The 23336-nt window shown below is 33.0% G+C and overlaps 1 protein-coding gene across 4 annotated transcripts in view; it reads left to right on the plus strand.

The window, feature by feature from the left end:
* Positions 1-23336, plus strand: part of LOC134687180 (glutamate [NMDA] receptor subunit 1-like) — a 103815-nt gene that overhangs the window by 68587 nt on the left and 11892 nt on the right. For all 4 annotated transcript variants that reach the window (XM_063547261.1, XM_063547265.1, XM_063547264.1 and 1 more), the window contains 14 exons: positions 1856-2285; positions 2664-2840; positions 3547-3647; positions 5116-5228; positions 9200-9386; positions 10810-10954; positions 12054-12149; positions 13973-14090; positions 16461-16585; positions 18218-18382; positions 19719-19953; positions 20586-20734; positions 21107-21264; positions 22767-22939. In XM_063547261.1, coding sequence (XP_063403331.1) covers positions 1875-2285; positions 2664-2840; positions 3547-3647; positions 5116-5228; positions 9200-9386; positions 10810-10954; positions 12054-12149; positions 13973-14090; positions 16461-16585; positions 18218-18382; positions 19719-19953; positions 20586-20734; positions 21107-21264; positions 22767-22939 — 2353 coding nt within the window. In that variant the 5' untranslated portion in view covers positions 1856-1874. The remainder of the gene's footprint in view (positions 1-1855; positions 2286-2663; positions 2841-3546; positions 3648-5115; positions 5229-9199; positions 9387-10809; positions 10955-12053; positions 12150-13972; positions 14091-16460; positions 16586-18217; positions 18383-19718; positions 19954-20585; positions 20735-21106; positions 21265-22766; positions 22940-23336) is intronic.

The following is a 23336-nucleotide window of genomic DNA, read 5'->3' on the forward strand; positions in this document are numbered from 1 at the left end:
TTATTTTTCACTCTATTCGGTCCTGCCTCTTTTTTTTTAGTTTATCCCGACTTTTTTTACCTAAATTGTCGTCCTGACTTTTTTTTTTTGCAAGTGTCTCATCCTGCCTTTTTTTTTAATCAAAACTCCTGTCCGGCCTATTTTTTTCAAATTTCATCCTAGCCCCCCCCTAAAAATCAAGTGGTACCGTAGCTCCCTTACAGTTGAAATGGGGGTAACTTCATGACAAATAACGGCAAACATTCTTGCCAAATGATGTAAACGGTAATTTTTGTTGCATCATCGGAAGATAAAATGTACAAGTACTCCAATCTTTCATGTCTTTTAGACAATATTATAAAAAAAAAAAAAAATGACTGATTAATCATTTGAACTATCATGTTTATTTATTTTAAAAATATGACTGTAATTTAAGATTTCAGACATGTCTAATGAAACATGACAAGGAAGAATCACATTAAAATTTCAATCAATTTGATGCTAACGGTAGCCAAAGTTTCAGTAGTTAGACCCCCTTTAATTTTGGTCAATCAATGCATTTGAATGGAGACATGTCTTTGGAACCCCTCCTTTGTCCTGGTTTAGGAACCCCCTTTTAAAAATGGCTGGATCCGCCCCTGGTGATGGTAGACAAATAGAGATAAGATGTTTTGTATTTACCTATATATATGTATTACAGTAACCATAAATCTGTCAATAAAGGCTTTCCTACTATTAGTATTTTAATGTATGTAAAGGAGCAAATCCTCAATACTAAGATGAATACACTGCCAAATCCAAATTATTTTTCATAGAATTTTTCCCCTTTTTACATGCTTTAGAACTTGAAAAATTACAATGTTAAAACTTTTTGTTTCTGCACTGTTACATAAGTTTACCTCCTACAAATGTTATGAAACTCATACACAATGCTACATACATATTTATAAGAACCAAACTTACAGACAGAGTATGAATTTGGGCAGTGAGTCATTTACCATTTTAGAGTTATGCCCCTTTATAACTTGGAAAATTGCAAATTTTCAGTTTTCACAGGCTAACATTAGTTTGCAATATGCAAACATTATGAAATTCTTATATATAATTACACAAACAAATGGAAGTTTTTAACGACCTTGACTGGCTATACAGCCCTTGCACGGTCGGTATAATTACACAATTCTAAGAGCAACCACATGCAGATGGAGTTGGAATTTGGGAAGTGAGTCATTTACCGTTTTTCAACTTGATAAAATGCAAAGTTTGAGAAGGTTATTCATGACAGCCTTCTGACACATTCTTCTTGTATTCTTTCAGGGCTCACACTATTGTCATATCATTGGGTAACTTCATAGCAAAGAAAGGGCTGTCCCTTTCCTTCAATCAATTCCCTAGGTTTTTTTTTCAATCAACTAAGTCTCCATTGTTGAGGGGGTTAGACGGGTCCTGAACCCCGAAATCCAAGGCTTAAAAACATGAAATCCTGAGGTCCCAAATTTAAAAAAAATCTTTTATCCTGACATTTCGAATAAAGAAATCGTAAATCCTGAAATCCTGTGCATAAAAACATCTGATCTCAACGTCCCGTAAAAGGCCATGAACATCATTCTTGGATTTAAAGCATTGTCACTTCCTTTCCCATGTTGAACAGGTATTTGATGCTGCACATGCATATTGCACAAATTATTTGGCTTGCAAATTAAATTGTAACAATTGATTATCAGCACTGCTGTCATTAGGGAATTGTGATTAAGTACATATGTATGGAACAAACATTTCCTCTCTTTCTGGTTTATTATTGTTGAACTCTTCTGTTGAAGGATATAACTTCAAATTGGTCTATTATGTTTTATCATATGTTTCTCTTATGTTTCAGATTTAGGCGTAGCTTGTAGATGTTAGCGATGCCTCACAAAAATATACTACCGCTGATAATTATATTACATAATTTTCTGCTATCACTCAGTCAAAACATTGGTAGTCCACCAGAAATAATCACAATTGGAGGAGTACTAAGTTCTAAAATAGCACAGAACGAATTTGAAAAGTCTGTTAACAATTTGAATTTGTTAAACGGACGAATAAATCTGCATTTTAATTCTACTTCCATTATCATGGACCCGAATCCTATTCAATCTGCTATAAAATTGTGTGATAATGTTGTGTCACAAGGGGTCCAGGTCATGGTCGTGAGCCATCCACCAGGAGGTGACAGCCAGCCACCTATTTCAGTATCGTATACCTGTGGATTTTATCAGATACCTGTAATTGGAATATCTGCTAGAGACAGTGCATTCTCTGACAAGGTAATCATGCTTAGTAGAAAATTTACAAAAAAAACCCATTTATTTTAAAAGGTTTTCAAAAATATAAAAGTTGAAAAATTGGTAAAATACTGTTTTATGTCTATATTTGATGTTATTATTAAAGTATAAATTAAAAGCATCTAAATACAAATGTACTACCAGGATTCTTATGGTTCATTATATATTATTTTGTCTACTTACATTTTAAATGCAGCTAGGTAAGAATAATGCAATTTTTTAACCAATAAATTTTGTTTATTTAGACTTTTTTTTTTTTGGGGGGGGGGGGGAATATCCTTTGTTATGTATATAATCATGATTTTCAATGTTTTTGACAAACATGTAGATGCAGTGATTTCACATTATCTTTCATTTTAGAATGTACATCCAACATTTCTTAGAACAGTTCCACCATATTTCCACCAAGCGGATGTGTGGTTAGAATTGTTGAAGCATTACGGATGGAAGAAGGTCATCTTTATCCACAGTATGGACGAAGAAGGAAGGATGATACTCAGTAGGTTCCAAGCTCTGGCAGAAAAAGAAGATATTTCAGTAAGTAATTGGACTATCCCTTATATGAGGGTGTTAATGGGGGTACCTTCATGACTAATAAAGGTAAAAAATCTTGCCAAATGACATTAACAGTAATTTTTGGTGCATGACAATAAAATATGCACTTTCTTTTAGACTATGAAAAAATCAAATGAATTAAAAATAATGGTATTGATAATTATTTGAGACCTCTGATGAATCACGACAAGGATATTTTGACAAAAACGGTAAGAATTTTAATCAATTTGACGCTAACGGTAGCCCTAAATGGACATTTGACTCCTGGCCGTAAAGGGTATTTCTAGCCTCTTATACACAAATCATTATTGAGGAGCACACACCAGTATCCAGGGGGTTTAAGGGGTTTGCACCCCCTCCTCCTCCCCCTTCTGTGAAAACAAATATACACTTAAAGTTGATGTTCTGTATGAATTGTAACTGTTGAGTTGAGTTCACAAGTACATGTAAATAAACCACCAGAATTTAGAATTAAATTCAATAACAAACAAATGAGACATTAACTAACATGGCTATAGCTTTCAAAATAAGAATAAGAAATATTTTGGTTAGGATTTTATGCCATTAGATGAAAAAACATTAATAACAATAATTGAACCTTCAAAACAACTGTGGATAAAAATCTTTTAGAATATTATTCAGACAATTTACCATAACGATTTAAACATTGCCGATTTTTTTTTTTTAGGTTGAAGAAACTATAAAATATGAAGCAGGTGATAATAGCTTTGAATCACTCCTTACAGCCATACCATCATTTGAGTCCAGAGTTATACTTCTATCAGCTACGTGAGTTATCAGAAAGTCTCTAATTTTTGTGCTTTTTTCGCATTTCATGACCAGTATGAGAAAAACATTTCTTCTCACTAGTGAAGAATCTGTTCTCGGCAAATAATTGATTGAAATTTAATTAAGACATTGAATTTTGTTGTTTTCTTCAGAATTTTCTTATTGTGACGTCATGAAAAAAGGCAACCATTCCTGATGACGTCACATCAAAAGTACACAACTTTCCTCAAATCTTTGAAAAGGAAGGATAAAAATCATTAGAGAAACTGATTCCACCATTGTTACTCGTGTACTACGATATTTCTCCACTCTCAACAGTTAAATTTTAATTATTTAAAAAGCTTGGCAAGCCTCAAGCTTTAAATATTAAGATTTAACTGTCTCTAGTGGAGAATTTATTTTGTTGAGTCAGGAATAGCTTTGTTTTATTAGGTGCTCTAATGGCCAGATAAAACACTTCAACTGATCAGCTGATTTTGGGTTTGACAATACATGTGTTTCAACTTTTGTAATAACCTTCAAGAGGCCTAGTTATGTTCAAGACCAATGTTTGGAAACCAAATACAAAAAAGTTTTTGTACATAGCAATACCATAACACTCAAAACTGTCTAATATAAAAAAAGAAGATGTGGTATGATTGCCATTGAGACAACTCTCCACAAGAGACCAAAATATCAGAATTTAACAATTATAGGTCACTGTACTGTCTTCAACAATGAGCAAAGCCCATACTGCCTAGTCAACTATAAAAGCCCCCGAAATGACAATGTAAAACAATTTTTAAGTCAATTGTATGCCCCATTTATGGGCATTATGTTTTCTGGTCTGTGTGTTTGACCGTCAGTCCAACCTGCTTCAGGTTAAAGTTTTTGGTCCAGGTAGTTTTTGATGAAGTTGAAGTCCATCAAAATCAACTTGAAACTTAGTACACATGTTCCCTATGATATGATCTTTCTAGTTTTAATGTCAAACTAGCGATTTTCCATCATTTTCACAGTCCACTGAACATAGACAATGAAAGTGCAGATGGGGCATCCATGTACTGGGGACACATTTTTGTTGTCATCTGTGTTTGGAAACCTTAGTTTGAATACTATTACATTGTTCATAAAGTGAAGATTTACAATTCTTATAATAATAATAATAATAATAATAATAAATATCATGAAGGTACCAACATCATGTACATTGCATTGATTGATTGATTGTTGGTGTTTAATGTCACTTCTAGCACACTTCATTTCATCACATTTTCTCAGGAGCTATGTACAATACAAGGATTTCTGAAATTTGGCTTCAGGATTTATACAAGCCAGCTTTACCGTGTCAGATTCATCACTCAACAACTTCCAGTTTACTGAACACTTACATATTTTTACACTATTAAAATTATCCACCTGTGGCCGGGGTATCATCAGTGAGTAGTAGCTCACAGTTTCACTTGTTATATATCTGTTTATCTTACAGAAAAGAAGATGCTGAAAACATTTTTGATGAAGCTTCAAAAAGGAGTTTGTTGGGTGAAGGTTATGTATGGATAGTTAGCGAACAGGCAATGAAGGCAACAAATGTTCCTGTAGGTAAGTGAACAGAGAGTAAAGGTTCTACAGAACAGGCAATGAAGGCAACAAATGTTCCTGTAGGTAAGTGAACAGAGAGTAAAGGTTCTACAGAACAGGCAATGAAGGCAACAAATGTTCCTGTAGGTAAGTGAACAGAGAGTAAAGGTTCTACAGAACAGGCAATGAAGGCAACAAATGTTCCTGTAGGTAAGTGAACAGAGAGTAAAGGTTCTACAGAACAGGCAATGAAGGCAACAAATGTTCCTGTAGGTAAGTGAACAGAGAGTAAAGGTTCTACAGAACAGGCAATGAAGGCAACAAATGTTCCTGTAGGTAAGTGAACAGAGAGTAAAGGTTCTACAGAACAGGCAATGAAGGCAACAAATGTTCCTGTAGGTAAGTGAACAGAGAGTAAAGGTTCTACAGAACAGGCAATGAAGGCAACAAATGTTCCTGTAGGTAAGTGAACAGAGAGTAAAGGTTCTACAGAACAGGCAATGAAGGCAACAAATGTTCCTGTAGGTACAATGTAAGTGAACAGACAGTAAACAATGGTAAAGGTACAAATATCTCCAAGGTAATATAAAAAAGACAATAAACATATTATTAGCCAATGGGCCAGTTCAAGGAGGGAAACTCCATTCTTGTCCTTTTTTAATTTGAAATCTCCCTATATTTATAGTTGTTAATTTGTGTGTCATTTTGGTCTCTTGTGTAGAGTTGTCTCATTTGCAATCATACCACATCTTCCTTTTTTATATTATCTCTTGAGCGGGGTTTAAAACCTTCCTCTGTGACACAACTTACTTGGATGCAACTTTGAGCAGAAGAACAGTAATAATAGCACTGCTCCTTTAAATCTGCTATTGGTTTCATGCATTTATATGCTATCACTTTTCTTTCCATTTCATTAGATTTTTTTATTGCCTTTGTAATCAATTTGAACTGCCCCTTAATAGCAATTGTGTCTCTCTACACATTCAGGCTTATAATTATTTTTGCTCCATTTTGAGTAAAAATTTTATAGCTGTGTATGTCATAAATCAGATTTTTAAATCAGATGATATAATTGCGTCAGATGTAAGGCTTTTGGGTTCCTTTAGAAATTCAATGAGAACAAGAAATCATTTACCAGTATGCCATCAGTGTATATATATATATCCCGTAAATAGTTGAAAGGAAAGTTTAGACAGTTACACAAATGTACACATATACTTTCTTTTTAGTCACAGTAATGACAGTAGTTTGTCTATATACCAAGATTAATTTGAACAAATCAATTTCATCTGCAGATATAGGCATTGATTTTTCTCTTTTCTGCATTAAAATTAGATATTGTGATTATGGTTGATATATGAGAGAAGGATAAAACTAATGAATTAGGTCAAATATCTCATATTTCATAATAAAATATGCGCTTTGAAATTAAGGTATGCATTTATAGTGATGTATATGTTTGGTACGTTTTAAAAAGATAGAATTATTCGATTTATTTACCAACAACTATATAATTTCATTTCCAAATTATGTTGATCCGTAAAATTTGTTTGAACTTTTTCAAAAAGATAAGGTCAATGTACTTCTATTTGATTCATTCAAATGCTCAAAATCTGAAAACTATTTCAAACTTCAGATAACTCTAAAGACAAGTTATTCTCTAAACATGGCTTTAAAAACAATACTGCAATTTTTACCTCTTTAAAATTTTGCACCGCAGGAAGTCTTTAACCAAATTCAACTGTATAATGTACGAAATACAATTTAAAGCGCTACTTCCCACAACACTTAAGTTTTAGCTAAGGTGTTTTCTTTGTACATTTTTTTAGATAAACAAAAAATAAATAGCCACCATCTGCCTAATATTGCAGTATTGAACCAGCTTTAGACGTATATAATAGTTTCTTCTTCAAGAATACACCAACATTGTTGTTAAAATTTTGAAGCACAAGATACTGGGAATTTTAGAACAGATTGAAAGTTTTATGGAAACTGTCCTCAGTGTGAAATAGATCAAGGTAAAATTGACCCCATCTTCTTACACTAGCCTTGCGATAGCTTAGAGTTCTTAAACTCTTGATATCACCAGATTTATTCATCTAAATCTACGAAAGAAATAATTTATTTATATTAATAGAAAAGCAAGTTACTTGAATAACTATAGCTGTGATAATTTGTACATTATGGCTGTAATCACATACATTTTCAAGACGACGACCATCTTCAATGGTCACATTAACAAAATGTACGACATCACGCTTCGGGTGATTGCAACAGAAGACTCTATTATCAAATAAATTGTTTGAAATTATGACTAGTACCATTTTGATTTGCACATTGTTGTCCGGAGTGGCTTGTTTTTGGTTTCCATTTACCACAATATTGTAGTTTAATTGGTATTTGACGTGGGTCACCTGTTTGCCGGTGTCAATTTGTCAACAAGAAATCATTTACCAGTATGCCATCAGTGTATATATATATATCCCGTAAATAGTTGAAAGGAAAGTTTAGACAGTTACACAAATGTACACATATACTTTCTTTTTAGTCACAGTAATGACAGTAGTTTGTCTATATACCAAGATTAATTTGAACAAATCAATTTCATCTGCAGATATAGGCATTGATTTTTCTCTTTTCTGCATTAAAATTAGATATTGTGATTATGGTTGATATATGAGAGAAGGATAAAACTAATGAATTAGGTCAAATATCTCATATTTCATAATAAAATATGCGCTTTGAAATTAAGGTGGATTCATTTATTTTCATGGGTACATTTTATGTGTTTTTAGGAAATTTTAATTTTTGGGATATTTGATTTCTTGGTGATGACTATAAGTATGCATACAAGCCTATTAAAAATAAGATTTTGTTAAAAACATTTAAATTTGTTTTTCACCTTTACCCTTGAAATCTACAAACCTAAGAATAATAATGGATCAACAGTATCATAACTGAGGGGGATAGGACCTTTATCAGGACTCCGGGATTGGGTGTTTTTAAACTGGATTTTGGGATTGACCCTTACAGGCTAGGGGAAGTCTTTTTTCGGATTTCCGGAAGCCGGGATTTAATTAATTTATATTCAGGACCTTGGGAAATTGTGTTTTTAAGCCCGGGATTTCGGGATCAGGACTCCTCCCCTTATAACTGTTTTAATGCATGCCCACTGCATTACACAAGGTGCTATTATTACTTGTCTTAAAAAATCAGTCTTTTATACTAGCTATGTTACTCCAATACAAGCTTAACCAGTAAGTGCCTTGATTGAGAATTATAAGTGGTTCTTAATATAAATGAAGGAAAGGGGATATAGAAACTATTTTTAGGGATATTAGGATGAAAATCTAGGGATAAAAGGTATTGACTCCCATTGAAATAAGGCTCTTAGGTTTACATCAAAGGAGTGTAGAAGGGAAATAGGACCTTTATCGGGACTCTGGGATTGAGTGTTTTAAAGCTCAGGATTTTGTGATCCTGGAATTTTTTTTTTTAATTTGGGATGTGGAGATTTCAGGATCTCAGGATTTTATGTTTTTAAGCCTGGGATTTAAGGATCAGGACCCCGCCTACGCCCCCCCCCCCCCCCTTCAGTGTATAATCTTATATTGGTTTTCTACTATAAATGTACCTCATACATTATCTTGGTAGTGAAAGCATATTGTTGAATTGTTGAATAAGTTTATAATGACCCATCACTAATATATAGTGCAGTGATGTTATTACTAACTTTATGTTTGCAGTAATTTAGGATTTGGCCTTTATTTTTTTAGGGAAAATTAGATTTTTTCACTTATAGAGACTTAAGGATTAGGGATTTATTTTCAGGATCCATGAGAGACACCCTCATTTCACCCCTCTTCAATGTATATATGTTATCTAGTATTTCCACACACAAATATATTTTGAACAAGTCAATTGTTGATGTTTTTATGGTTCTAAATTCAAGTACAAAAAATGCATTTTTTTTTATATAATATCTTTTTTAGGTGCACTTGGTTTAGAACTATTCAATGCAACAGCAGAAAATGTTCACATCAAAGATGCTGTGACTATAATTGGCAAAACAATAAGAAGTTTGTTTAAAAACGACAACCTAACCACAGTCAGTGACGTCAGTAATAGTTGTAAAAATAGGAAGAGCAGTGGTGAAACCAGCGGCAAAATCATATACAGGTTTGTAATATGAAATAATTTTTTAATTGATACTTGTCTTAAGAAATCAACAGTTTTTTCCACTTTACTGTTGTGATGAAAGGCAATAGACAACTTTCGAGTCTATGCATTTCCATCAAAAATTTTGGTTGTAGTGTCATGCCACTCTTGCGTTTAGGGTCGTTGTGATTTCCATTCTAATATTGAGCGAGTGATTGGAAAACTATAAAGCTGTATTGCATGATTTTTTTCCAGTGATGGATGAACAGGAAAGTGGTCTATCTGTATTGACCTCATACAAAGGCTATATTATTATATTATTAATTTCAGACCATTATGCATATTTGTATCAAAATCGTCATTTGATTTTGTATGTATTTTATAAATATCTTATTGTGTCCTTGACAATAACAACATATTAATTTTTTTTAATTTCTATTTTTTTTGAGATCTTATGTACTGTAAATTCAGAAATTATCGCGTGCATTTATTATTGCGACTTTGTCAATTTCAACTTAAATGCGATTTTAATTTTAACGATTTGGGGAAAAGTCATGCTTTATTTAGTTAAAATATTACAAAATGCGAGTTTTAATTATTGCGTTTACAACTTTGTCGCATTATTCGCAATAATAAAAACCTTGCAATAATTTCTGAATTTACAGTATTTGAAGATTTTTTTCGTCAAATAATGGATCACAGATATATCAGTTGTTTCAAAACTTTTAATGATATCCTGAAATTCATTACATGACATCACAAAGTAAATCGGTTTTAAGATATTCTAAAAATACCCTTGCAATATGCACTGTGCAATATGCTTTTTGCTATTGGCTGTTTTCTCTATACATTTGTACTTTCGAAAATACATTGTAACATGTGACTATCCCTAAACGAATACAAATTAATATTAGTAGAGAAACACGGTTAAAATATCTTCAATGGTTAACGTAATAATGTTACATAGCCTAAAAATGCCTCTCAACGTTACCTTTGCCTACTTGGGGTCAAAATATCAATAACATGTTTAAGAGAAAAACATGATAAAAATAAATACTTTATTTTCTTACATGTTTAACATTGAGAATGGAAATGGGGAATGTGTCAAAGAGACAACAACCGGATCATGGAACAGACAACAGCAGAAGGTCACCAACAGGTCTTCTATGCAGTGAAAAATTCCTGCACCTGGTGGCATCCTTCAGCTGGCCCATAAACAAATATATATTTTTATATGCATTCACATAAAGATCTTTTTATTTTGATATAATCATTGATAATGTAATTCATATTGTCATGATTGTGGCCAAAATTGGTCACATTTTTAATTTTGAAAATATTCTTATGGGACTAGAATTATATTTACTATTCATTTATTGAACAACTGTTCAAGCTTATAAATTTTCTAAAAGTTTTGAATTATTTTTTTTAAATTTTGTTTCAGAGGCCTTTTAAAGGAAAGACTAGATAATGCCATAACTGGACAGATCACCTTCAACAATGATGGTGACCGTCTCAATCCTATCTACTACTTTAAAAACAGACAGCCAATGGGAATTGTTCCTGTAGGATATTTTGGAAATAAGGAGGTAAGTGTTCTACGTAACCATACTGTTCAGTGTTTTCCCTAGAAATTTTTTGAAGGATGGTGGGATTGGCTGAATGGATGGTGGGCATTAATTTTGAAGGATGGGGACTTGTATAGAGTAATAAAGAATTTCAAGATTTGAAGGATGGGGGCCTAAATTAATGCATGGGGGTACCACCATGCATAAACCCTCTAGGGAAAACACTGCAGTTCAAATGTCTATTATTCTTTAACTTTTACTTACTTATATTTTAGACAGGTGACGGTATTCTGAGCCATACTTAATTTAAATTTATGCATTATATATCCATCCTTCCAAAAAACAAAATACTAGATTGATTGATTGGTGTTTTAACACCACTCTTAAGTGCCTATATTATGGCCATTTCGTGGCCCCCGGTTTTTATTGGTTTAGTCGGCCTGGGTGCCCAGAGAAAACCACTGACCTTTGATAGGAAAACTGACAAACCTAGTCAATTAAGATTGGAGTCAAGTGCACTGCACTTTGCTGTTTTTGAACTCCCAACCTTGGTGTTGACTGGCTAGTGATTAAATTAGTAGAACTATTTAGACCACTTGGCCAATGAGGCCTCCATGATACTTGAGTTTGCATTATTTTAAAGTGCTTCCAAAAAGGAATGTATTGATTTCTTTGATGGAAATTAAATGTTATTTTCGAAAACTTACCATTTGGTATTTTGGTCAAAAATTAAAGATGATGCAGAGAAACAGTATATAACAGAAAAAAATAGCCAGCTTTGCAAGATCAACAAAAAAATGAGATCAGTCATGAATTCCAGAGGCGGATGCAGAGGGGGGGGGTCAAGGTGTTGAAACCCCCCTTTATTTTGGACGATCAATGCATTTGAATGGGAGCATGTAGTTGGAACCTCCTCTTTACTCTGGGTTGCAAACCCCCCTTTTTAAAATGTCTGGATCCACCCCCAAATTGTATTCTAGTCTATAGTGCACTAAGACCTAGGTGAGTGGTGCAACACAGGGTTTTTTCAGCTTCTTGTTTTATTCAATTCAGATGATATATAGATTATAATTTGACATTGGTTTGCATCTTTACTGATTGTTTACTTATTTCATTTCAGGCTATGGTCCCAGCCTTGGATATATCAGACAATATTACCTGGCCAGGAAATATAAATACAAAACCTAAAGGGCTAAATATTGTTACTCATCTAGAGGTAAATGCTCACATTACTGTGGTTTCATTTATATTCGTTGGATATATATATTTCATGAGAACAGGGGAACCAATTTAAATGTTAAAAATATTACAATTTTCTTAAAGGATTGTATGCAGACTTTGCCAAAACTATGAAATAAGATATCCACAAATATGCAAGTTTTCATCAAACCACAAAAATTGATACCCTCGAAAATAAATGAATCATCAGTAATTCAATTGTATAAAATGTTGCCTGTCTTAACATTATTTCTGCACTTTTCATAATCTAGTTATATATTAAGGATGATTAGTGATGCAAAAAGTGGAAATTGATAGAACTTGAACCTGTGACTGTCAGAGAAAAGAAAAAACTGCTTAATTTCACCATTAATTTTTTATAAAAATTATTTTATACTATATTTTTCCATAACCTCTGTCCATCTATTTTTACAGATACTATATTTAATGTAAGCCATTTTCACCCAACTTCCCAGTGATTTATCTTGCTAATTTCTTATTTGTTTGTTGTATTTGTATGAAGTAGATCTCATGTTTCACATGTTCTAGTCACTTAATTGGTTTACAGTATCCCTTTTATAGATATAGGAAGATGTGGTATTAGTGCCAATGAGACAACTCTCCATCCAAATAATAATTTATAAAAGTAAATCATTATAGGTAAAAGTATGGTCTTCAACAGGGAGCATTAGCTCACACCGAACAACAAGCCATAAAGGGCCCAAAAATAACTAGTGTAAAACCATTGAAACAGGAAAACCAAAGGTATAATCTATATAAAAGAAAACGAGAAACGAGAAACACGTATAAATTACACAAGCAAACAACAACTACTGTACGTCAGATTCCTGACTTAGGACAGGTACAAAATTTTTCAGCGGGATTAAATGTTTTAATGGTACCAAACCTTCTCCCTATTATGTGTTATTGCAAAATCAGAAATTAATGCATGCAATTATTTTTGCATTTGGATGAATGGACAAAATGGGAGTTCTAATTATTGGGATACTCACTCAGGCACATTATTGGCAATAACAAAAACTTTGAAATAATTTCATTTTAGTATTTGAGCTATGTCAGATAAATATCAAGCTTGAGGCTACCCCAGGGTCAAACACGACCTGCGACCTCTGGGCTTTTTAGACGCGACTTCCAACCTGAGGGCCTTCTAAAAACGACCTGTAAAATTTGGAAAAAACCAACCTCCGACCGACTTCTGTCCTCTATGTTGGGAAAAAGGACCTGCGACTTGTACATTTTCCTTAAATACAACCTCTCGACAAATTTAAAAGCGACCTTGGGACCTGAGGGGGGTACCCTGTGGGAGCCTCAACCTTATGCAAATGAATATCAATACATGTATCAATTTAGTTGTAATTAAACCACCCTACAACATAGGCCCAAATTCATCTTTTATTTTGTATTTGAATGTTGCAAAATCCACCATAGTCTTATACATGTATAAGTGTACGTGAAATTGCATAAGGGTGATTTCTAAACGACGCAGATCATTTGTTAATTCTATTTTGTCTTATATATCAGGACACAAATTAAGAATTATATACTGTAAACCAACTTATTTTAGCAACTTTTGAATTCGCGAGTAGAAAAATAACGCGAATATTAATCGTCGTGAATATGTAAAATTTGAATCTTACCATATTAAACTTCATCAAGTAAATCCCAACATCGCAGAATGACATAGCTGTGTGTGGTCTAGAAAGGGTTAAACGGGAAATAAAGTATCCGCTAAAATAAGTTGGTTTACTGTAATTAGTTTGTTTGAATATGATTTGGATCTAGTTTGATTTTATATTGTAGGTAGTGACACTTGAAGCCAAGCCATTTGTTCACACACGACTACGCTCTGAAGGAGGGCCTTGCGGTACTGATGAGGACAAATTTGAACTCCCATGTAACCATGTAAATATGTCTACAAGTAAGTTTGAAGTACAAGAAAGACATAATGGGTAGTAGTTTTACTTAGGCGGATCCAGGGGGCCCTTCTGTGGGAACATTTTGGTTGGTTATATAGGGAATCAGGTGAAGCATGCACGGAGCTCCCCCTAAGGTCAGTCGGCCATTTGAATGAGGACATATAGTTGGAACCCACCCCCCGTTTGTCTTAGGTTGGGAACCCCCTTTTAAAATGGCTGGAACATATGCAACAAAACAAAGACTAGGCATGCTTGTATCTATCTACAGCTATACCTTAAAATGTTGTAATTATATTATTTGATTATGCACAATTTGCTTTATTTTATTTTATATTCAATGTATTTTTGGGTTTCCATGAAAAAGACATAAGCCAATTCTGTATTGATAGATTGATAGAATTCTGGTATTTTTGCCAATGAGACAATTAATTCTTAACTAACCAGAGACCTAACGATATAAAACTTAACAACTATAGGTCACTCAATAGCCTTCAACAATTACAAAACCAGGGTTCTCACTAAGGGGAGTCCATGAGTCCTGGACTCATCAAAATCTGTCTGGACTCATCATTTCCAAAACTGGTGAGTCCACAGATGCATCAAGATTGAAATATTTTGTATAAACTGAACACAGTAAAACACAAATATCTTCATTTTATAGCTTTAGTTAAAAGAAATCTGAATTTAATGTCTTTTCATTTCTGTGTTAGGCCATGGAAACTAAAATATTACATAACATTGCAATAAATTATCTTCTTCTTACCATGGCCAAATATGACGAGTCCCTGGACTCGCATTCAAAAATCTGTAGCGAGAACCCTGAAACCCAAACAGTATACTGTTGATTCATACTTATTTGTTGGATACCATTTCTTAGTGGGTTTTAGTGTTTTAAAGTGTTAAACAAAGTACACATTTCTTTAGGCTTGCATGCTGATTTTGGAAAATCCAGGAATTTGAATAACCACGTAACAATTTTTTTCTTTTCAATAAAGATTGGTAAAGAATCCACAGTGGTCACTGAAAAGGACAATGACATGACAAAATCATGTATTAACATTTCCAAAATAAGTGTATTGGTACAACTTCTTCTGAGTAAAGTTTCTTTCTTATCAATGACATCTCAAAAATTGAATTTCCCCCCCAAAAAATCTTTTTTAAATGGACTCATCATGTTTCTTAGGATACCAATTAATGTGGATTTCATGATTAAAGGTTTAACACAAATTTAGATGTTGAACACATTACACTTTTCTATGTGGCTAGTATGAAAACTTTGTAACATCAAGAACTCAAATACAAGTGAATCCTGAAATACAAAATTTAGCTCAATCCATGTAATTGATATCCACCTAAAGAACAAATCTACAGTAACTTAATTTTTATGACCCATTTATGGGCATTATGTCATACCTGTAGTCAGAGGGGTTAAGATGACCCCCCCCCCCCCCCCCCCTTGAAAAAAAAATAAGCACTGTTAAAGTCAACATTCTGTTTGAATTGTGACTGTTAAAGTTGAGTTCTTGAGTTTAAATAACCCCCCTTTGAAAATTCCTGGCTACGGGCCTGTAGTTTTCTGGTCTGTTCATCCATCTGTTCTTTCATTTGTCCTTTGGTCTGTTTTTCAGCTTCAGGTTTAAGTTTTTGGTCAAGGTAGTTTTTGATGTAGTTGAAGTCCAATCAACTTGAAACTTAGTAAAACATGTGCCCTATGATATGATCATCTTTCTAATTTTAAGTCAAATTAGAGATTTTCACCCATTTTTACGGTTCACTGAACATAGAAAATGATTGTGTGAATGGGTATTCGTGTACTTGGGACACATTTTTGTTTTTACTTGTTCCAATTTTGATATACATGCTATTTCTTTACAATCGAATATTATATATCAATAATTTCTCAAAACTTTAATGACCTCAAAGAGTGTTTATGGTCATAACAATTTTAATTTTTCATTGAGGTATGTAAAATATAATATTTCATTTCTCAAGAACTGATTTTTGATTTATCAAATATACCTTAAAATTGGAATTCCTTTACAAAATAATCGCAGAAATATGTTTTTACATTAAGTTATTTGAATGTATCCAATCCCTGATATTTACCTCTGTTAAGGGAGCTACCATTTGATTTTAATGGGGTGGGGATGGGGGTAGGATAATTTTTTTTTTTTTTTTTTTTTTTTAAATCAGATAGGAAAAAGGCAGGATGACAATTTATGTACAAAAAGTCAGGATAAACTGATTTAAAAAGAAGGCTGGACGGAATAGAGTGAAAAATAAAAAGGCAGGACAAATTTTTCATCTAGCCCCCCCCCCCCCCCCTAAATGGTAGCTCCCTAACTCCAAAATTATTTATCATTCCATTTCAGATGTAACAACAGAGTATTGCTGTTGGGGATATTGTATGGAAATGTTACGGGAAATTTCACAGATGGTCAATTTTACTTATGATGTCCATATTAGTCATGACAAGACTTTTGGTTCTTTTGAAAAGGTAACAAATATAGATTCTATAATTTTTGTGGTATTTTCACATTTTCTGACATTGTGAGAAAAATATTTCTCCTCACTAGTGAAAAATCTGTTCTCTGCAAATGATTGGTTGAAATTTCATCGTGACGTTAAATTTTCTTGTTTTCTTCTGAATTTTCTTATTGTGACATCACAAAAAAAGGCCACCGTGCCTGATTACATCACATCAAAAGTACACAACTTTCCTCAAATCTTTGAAAAGGAAGGATAAAAATCATAAGAGAAACTGATGACTACACTGCACCTCGTGTATTACAATGTTTTTCCACTCTCAACAATTAAATTTTTATTATTTAAAAAGCTCCACAAGCCTCATGCTTTAAATATTATAATATAACTGTCTCAAGGGGAAAAATGTTGTAATTCACTCATCGCAGTTGTGGAATCTATATTTTCACCACTGCAACTAATAAGTTACGATATCTCTACACTTGAGACAATTTTAAAGTTTTAAAATTTAAAGCGCAAGGCTTTCCTAGTTTTTATTTGAATAGTAAAATTAAACTGTTGAGAGTGGAAAAATATCGTATAACACAAATTATAGTGTTGGAATCTCTGTCTCTAATGATTTTTATCCTTCCTTTTCAAAGATTTAAAAAAAAGTTGTGCTCTTTATATGTGACATTAACAGGCTTTGTTGCATTTTCTATGATATCAAAATAGGAAATTCAGTTGAAATCAAAGAAATTTAAGTCATAATTAAAATTTCATCCAATCATATGCTGAGAACAGATTTATCACTAGTGACAAGAAATATTTTTCTCACACCGCTCAAGAAATGTGAAAATAGCACTAAAATTAGAGGAATATGTTTTATTGCATGTGCTATCATGATTTCTTCAAGCATGTTATAGCATTTCCATTTAGATAGTAAATTTAAGATTAAGTAACAGCCTTTTCAAAAGGAAATTTTCAAACCAGGAATTGAGGATAAAAATATTGGGAAAAAATATCAGGATATTAATATGTATCAGTATTTACAAGGGTTACCTACAAAAGCCTGAAAAGGATGTCGTTGTCAAAGATGAACTGGGGTGTTGAGAAAAACTGAATTACAAACTAAATGGCAAATCTTTATAAATGAATAAAGTTGTGATAGATAGTTAATTCATTTACGGATGTCAGTTTCAGTTAATTAGACTATAATTTTTTTGAAGGGACAGATTAAGATAGACTTATTTACAATAGGACTTTTATTTTTTCTTTAAAAAAAAGTAGCATTGAAAATCGCCCAAAAACAGTATTTTTTTGCATTGGGATTTACAAAAATCACAAAGTTCATCATTGGCAACTTATCATATTGACAATGTTAGGGGCCTTAGTGGCTGATTGGTCAACCTACTGTTGGCCAGTCAGCACTGAAGTTGCAAGTTCTAAACCAGCATGGGGCAGGTGCACTTGACTCCAATCTTACTTACCTAGGATTGTCAGTTTTTCTACTGAAGGTAACTCCAGCTTCCTCCACCAATAAAAACTGACTGCCTCAAAATAGTACAATAGTATTGAAAGTGGCGTTAAAGCCCAAACAGTCACTCAATCAATCAATATTGACAATGTTACTTTTTGTGATAACATATTTATACATGTTTTACAGAGGAGAGGATCAAAGACCAAGCAGTGGAATGGTATGGTTGGAGAACTAGTTAGTAAACAAGCAGATCTAATTGTAGCTCCACTGACCATTAACCCTGAGAGAGCTAATTATATTGACTTTTCTAAACCATTCAAATACCAAGGACTTATCATTTTGGTCAAAAAGGTAAAATTTATACACAATGATATAATTTGGTTGGAATTTTCTGCACTCTAACTTAAGTTTGCCTCACACAAATTTTATTGAAGACATACATAATGCTTATAACCACAACATGCATTTCAATCGTGGTTGTAGTCTACGTGTTGGTCATTTACCAATATAGATTTATGCCCCTTTTGAACTTGTACAATTGCAAAGCTTGAGCAGGGGTATTTTATTTTATTTTTTAAATTTAAAATGTTGACTGACTATCAAGATGAAAATACAACCAGTTGACCAGAGTATCAATGTGATTTGTTTATTGTTTTAAAAATCTTCTCTTTTTATAGGGCTATTTCTTAGCCTGTTGTTGATATGAGTCTAACTTTGTTTTGATTTTACATAAACTTGGCTGATAGAAGATATTATCAACTTTACATATCAAATGTGCTTTTAAAACTTGAAATAAAACAGCTTGCTTATTGAGTGTTTACTACACTTCTTATTTCAGTTCATTAGCTATGACAATTCAAAAGTTTGAAAAAGTTTAGTATAAGATAAATGAAATATGTATTGTACTTAGAAATGAGTCATGTATACACACAACAGAAGATATAATGTAAATTCAGAAATTATTTATTGCAATCATACATGATTTCAATTTTGAAGAAAGAGCAACAATGATGGATTTATGGATTTATTATTGCCATTTTATATGCAATTACATGGAACAAATATCAGATGCAAGTTCTAAAAATGGGGCAGGACCTCTTTTGGGACATCTGCATTGGATGTTTTCAAGCTTAGGATTTCAGGATTTCTTTAAATTTCGGGACTTCAGTATTTCATGTTTTTAAGCCCGGTTTCATATGGTATTTTGAACCCCCTAAAAAGTGAACCCAGGTCATTTTTCACATATGGTGTTTTGAACCCCCCCCCCCCCCCCCCCCCCTGTTTTTGATAAATAGTATTGCAGATAATCTAATTTACAATGTATTGGCTATGATATTTTTTAATTTGAGGTTTTAGGTAGGAGGGGGTTCAATATACTGCAGGGGGGGGGGTGTCAAAATACCATGGCTAAGTAAAATTTTCAAAATATCTTCTCCAGCATGTTTAGTACATACAAACTACTAATTGGAGCATTAATACAATGTTAAAAGTTAAAAAAGGTTGAATTTTTGAAATTCAAGGTCTATAGTAGGGGGTTCAATATACCAATAACAAAAACCTGCCAATAATTTCTGAATTTATATCTTACAAATGAAAATTAATTTATTTGAAAAACAATAAATTAAATTCTTGTATAAATTCTATGCATTTATTTATGAAAGTTTTTGTTATGAATTGTATTTTACAGACAGCCAAAAGTTCAAACCTTGCATCATTTCTACAACCTTTCCAAGACACACTGTGGATATTGGTAGGGTTATCTGTCCATGTGGTGGCACTAGTATTATACCTTCTTGACAGATTTAGTCCTTTTGGCAGATTCAAGCTGGCTAAGAGTGATGACACAGAGGAAGATGCCTTGAATTTATCCAGCGCCATGTGGTTTGCTTGGGGAGTACTGCTAAACAGTGGTATTGGAGAAGGTGGGTATTGGTTTGTGCAAAAGGGGAGCTAACCGAGGAGTACTGAACTCTTTAACTTTTAAAAAGTATCCTTATTGAGTTTTATGTTTAGCATTGTAAAGCTAAGTTAATGAGAGTATTCATATGAAACTTTGAAAAATTAAAAAAGAATTGAATATATATGACTTTTTCCTGAACTCAAAAGAACATGAATTTGTCAACTGTTGTAAGATATGGAAGGGGTATAAATTTAGTTATCTTGAAATACCTTTGCTGTTTAATTTAATTAAAATCATTAAGTCAATTTCTCTTTTGATCTTTTATTATCTGAAGAGATGAGGACATAAAAAAAAAGTAAAATCAATTATTCCTTTCACTCATAATGACGGCTTTTGACGCTTGTGTAGTGCCTCAGTTGAAACACCTTACCTTAGAAAAAGCTTTATCAGACTTTATAACATTGTATCTAATATAAAAAGGATATTCATGAGAAGATCTGACCAGAATTTCATTGATGAAGTATCAGTTTTCACAATGCATTAATACTTTAAACCTGATGATTTTTTTTATTGAAAAAATCCTATGCAAATCAAGTATGTAAAAAAATAAATCCATGGAAATAGCTGAAGTACTGATAACTTTATTTTTTTCAGGAACACCGAGAAGTTTCAGTGCTAGAGTATTAGGAATGGTGTGGGCAGGATTTGCTATGATCATAGTTGCCTCTTACACTGCCAACTTGGCTGCCTTTCTTGTGCTAGACAGACCAGAAGCCTCCATCACAGGCATTGATGATGCTAGGGTAATCAAACTTTTTCATTTACTTTTTCATTTATTTATTTATTTTTTTCCAAATTTTGGGAGATAAGTGGGGGTGCAGACTATACATTATTGCAGACTATACACTGCCAAATACGGTAAGATTGAAATAAAAAGAGATGTATTAACATATGAAAATGAGACAATAACCCAACAACACAAAAAAATTATAAGACATTTAGAGTTAAGTCATCAGCAATAGGCAGGGGCTTATTATCATAAGGCAGGGTTAACCTGGATAAACAATTTTCTAGGGAAAAGTTTTATTATCTCCTCTGTATATTTTTCCTCTCTTTTCTATTATTAAAGACTATATGCTGATGTAGTAAAAAAAATATAATCATATCTATTGTAGTTAAGAAATCCAAATGAGAATTTCAACTATTCAACTGTAAAAAATAGTGCTGTGGAGATGTACTTCAAACGACAAGTGGAGTTATCTACCATGTATCGTCAGATGGAGGAACGGAATTATCTAACAGCAGAAGATGCCATTGATGCTGTCAGAAATAAGTAAATACTATCTGTTTGTATGCAATTTTAATTGGTTGAAGACATTGTAAAAAAACAAATTCAAAGGTTGTGGTGTGTGCAAAATTACTGTGAATTCATTTATTTTCATGGGTACCAATTTTCGTGGTTTGAGTAAAACTTGCATATTCGTGGATATATTAAATTTCATGGTTTTAGCAAAGTCTGCATACATTCTCAATTTCATTCTCAATTTTATACATTCCATCAGAAAATTGGCAATTTGTTGAATATTTAAATTTGTGGTTCCCCTGTACCCATGAAATCCACAAAAATTGGTATCCAATAAATAATAATGAATTCACAGTATGATAAATTGAATCTTATTCATACCCTGAAAATTTAACCACACATGAGGTAATGTTTCAACTTCACATGTGTTGTCATACATATCCATAAAATTGAGAATGGAAATGGGGAATGTGTCAAAGAGCCAACAACCTGACCATAGGAAAAACAACAGCAGAAGGTCACCAACAGGTCTTCAATGGAGGAAGAAATTCCCTCACCAGGAGGCGTCCTTCAGCAGACCCCTAAACAAATATATACTAGTTCAGTGATAATGAACGCCATACTAATATCTAAATTGTACACAAGAAACTACAATTAAAAAAATACAAGACTTACAAAGGCTAGAGGCTCCTGACTTGGGACTGGCGCAAAAATGTGGTGGGGTTAAACTTGTTTACCTCATGGGCATAGGAATATAGGAAAAACCTATCAATACCACCTACCTGATATGAAATGTGCATCTTGACCAGGTTGTGATAAAGCTGTCAAGGAATAGAAGTTCCATCATAACATAAGTTCCAAAAGGAAAGAATATTCTGGAATATTATTTCCACAGGAATAAATATTACAGTATATTTTCCTAATGGAATAAATAGTATAGAATATTTGTTCCAACAGGAATAGGTATTATGACATTGTTTATAACAAAGTTTTCAGTGGAACGTCTGTTAGGTGGAACAAATATACGTTGACAAAGCAATAGGAATTCTATGAACATTTTGTCTGTCCGTTAGTCCCATTATGATACCATTCAACTACTCTTAGTTTGAACATATTTATTTATAGTGCGGTTGGGAAACAAGTTATTACAACTTATATCAATCCCTTACCACTTTCCACTTGAACTAGTCTTGACCAAATCAATTAGAATTTATTTTGTTATTTATCACTCATAAGATCATGAATTATATTTTTTCTTCTGATCAGTAAACTTGATGCCTTTATATGGGACTCATCTAGATTGGAATATGAGGCAGCTATCATTGTTTAGATCAAGAATTATATTTATTTTCCAGTAAACTTGATGCCTTTATATGGGACTCCTCTAGATTGGAATACGAGGCAGCTATCATTGTTTAGATCATGAATTATATTTTTTTTCAGTAAACTTGATGCCTTTATATGGGACTCCTCTAGTATGGAATATGAGGCAGCTATCACTGTTTAGATCATGAATTATATTTTTTCTTCAGTAAACTTGATGCCTTTATATGGGACTCCTCTAGATTGGAATACGAGGCAGCTAAGGATTGTGACCTGATTGTTGCTGGTGAACTGTTTGGGAGATCAGGACTTGGTGTAGGTCTACAGAAGAGGAGTCCTTGGACACATGATATCTCTATGGCTATTCTTGGATTACATGAGAGTGAGTAGAATATATATGGTATATAAAAAAGAAGATGTGGTATGATTGCCAATGAGACAACTATCCACAAAAGACCAAAATGACACAAACATTAACAATTATAGGTCACTGTAAGGCCTTCAACAATGAGCAAGGCCCATACCGCATAGTTAGCTTTAAAAGGCCCCAATAAGACAATGTAAAACAAAATATATACTACTTTTGATATTGTAGTCTCCATTACACAAATTTCAATTAATATAATAAAAAATCAGATGTGGTATGATTGCCAATAAGACAACTCTCCACAAGAGACCAAAATGACACAGAAATTAACAACCCTAGGTCACCGTACTGCTTTCAACAATGAGCAAGGAAGGTCCATACCGCATAGTCAGCTATGAAAGGCCCCGAAATG

The sequence above is a fragment of the Mytilus trossulus genome, chromosome 10 (assembly GCF_036588685.1).
Source record: "Mytilus trossulus isolate FHL-02 chromosome 10, PNRI_Mtr1.1.1.hap1, whole genome shotgun sequence".
Lineage (NCBI taxonomy): Eukaryota > Metazoa > Mollusca > Bivalvia > Mytilida > Mytilidae > Mytilus > Mytilus trossulus.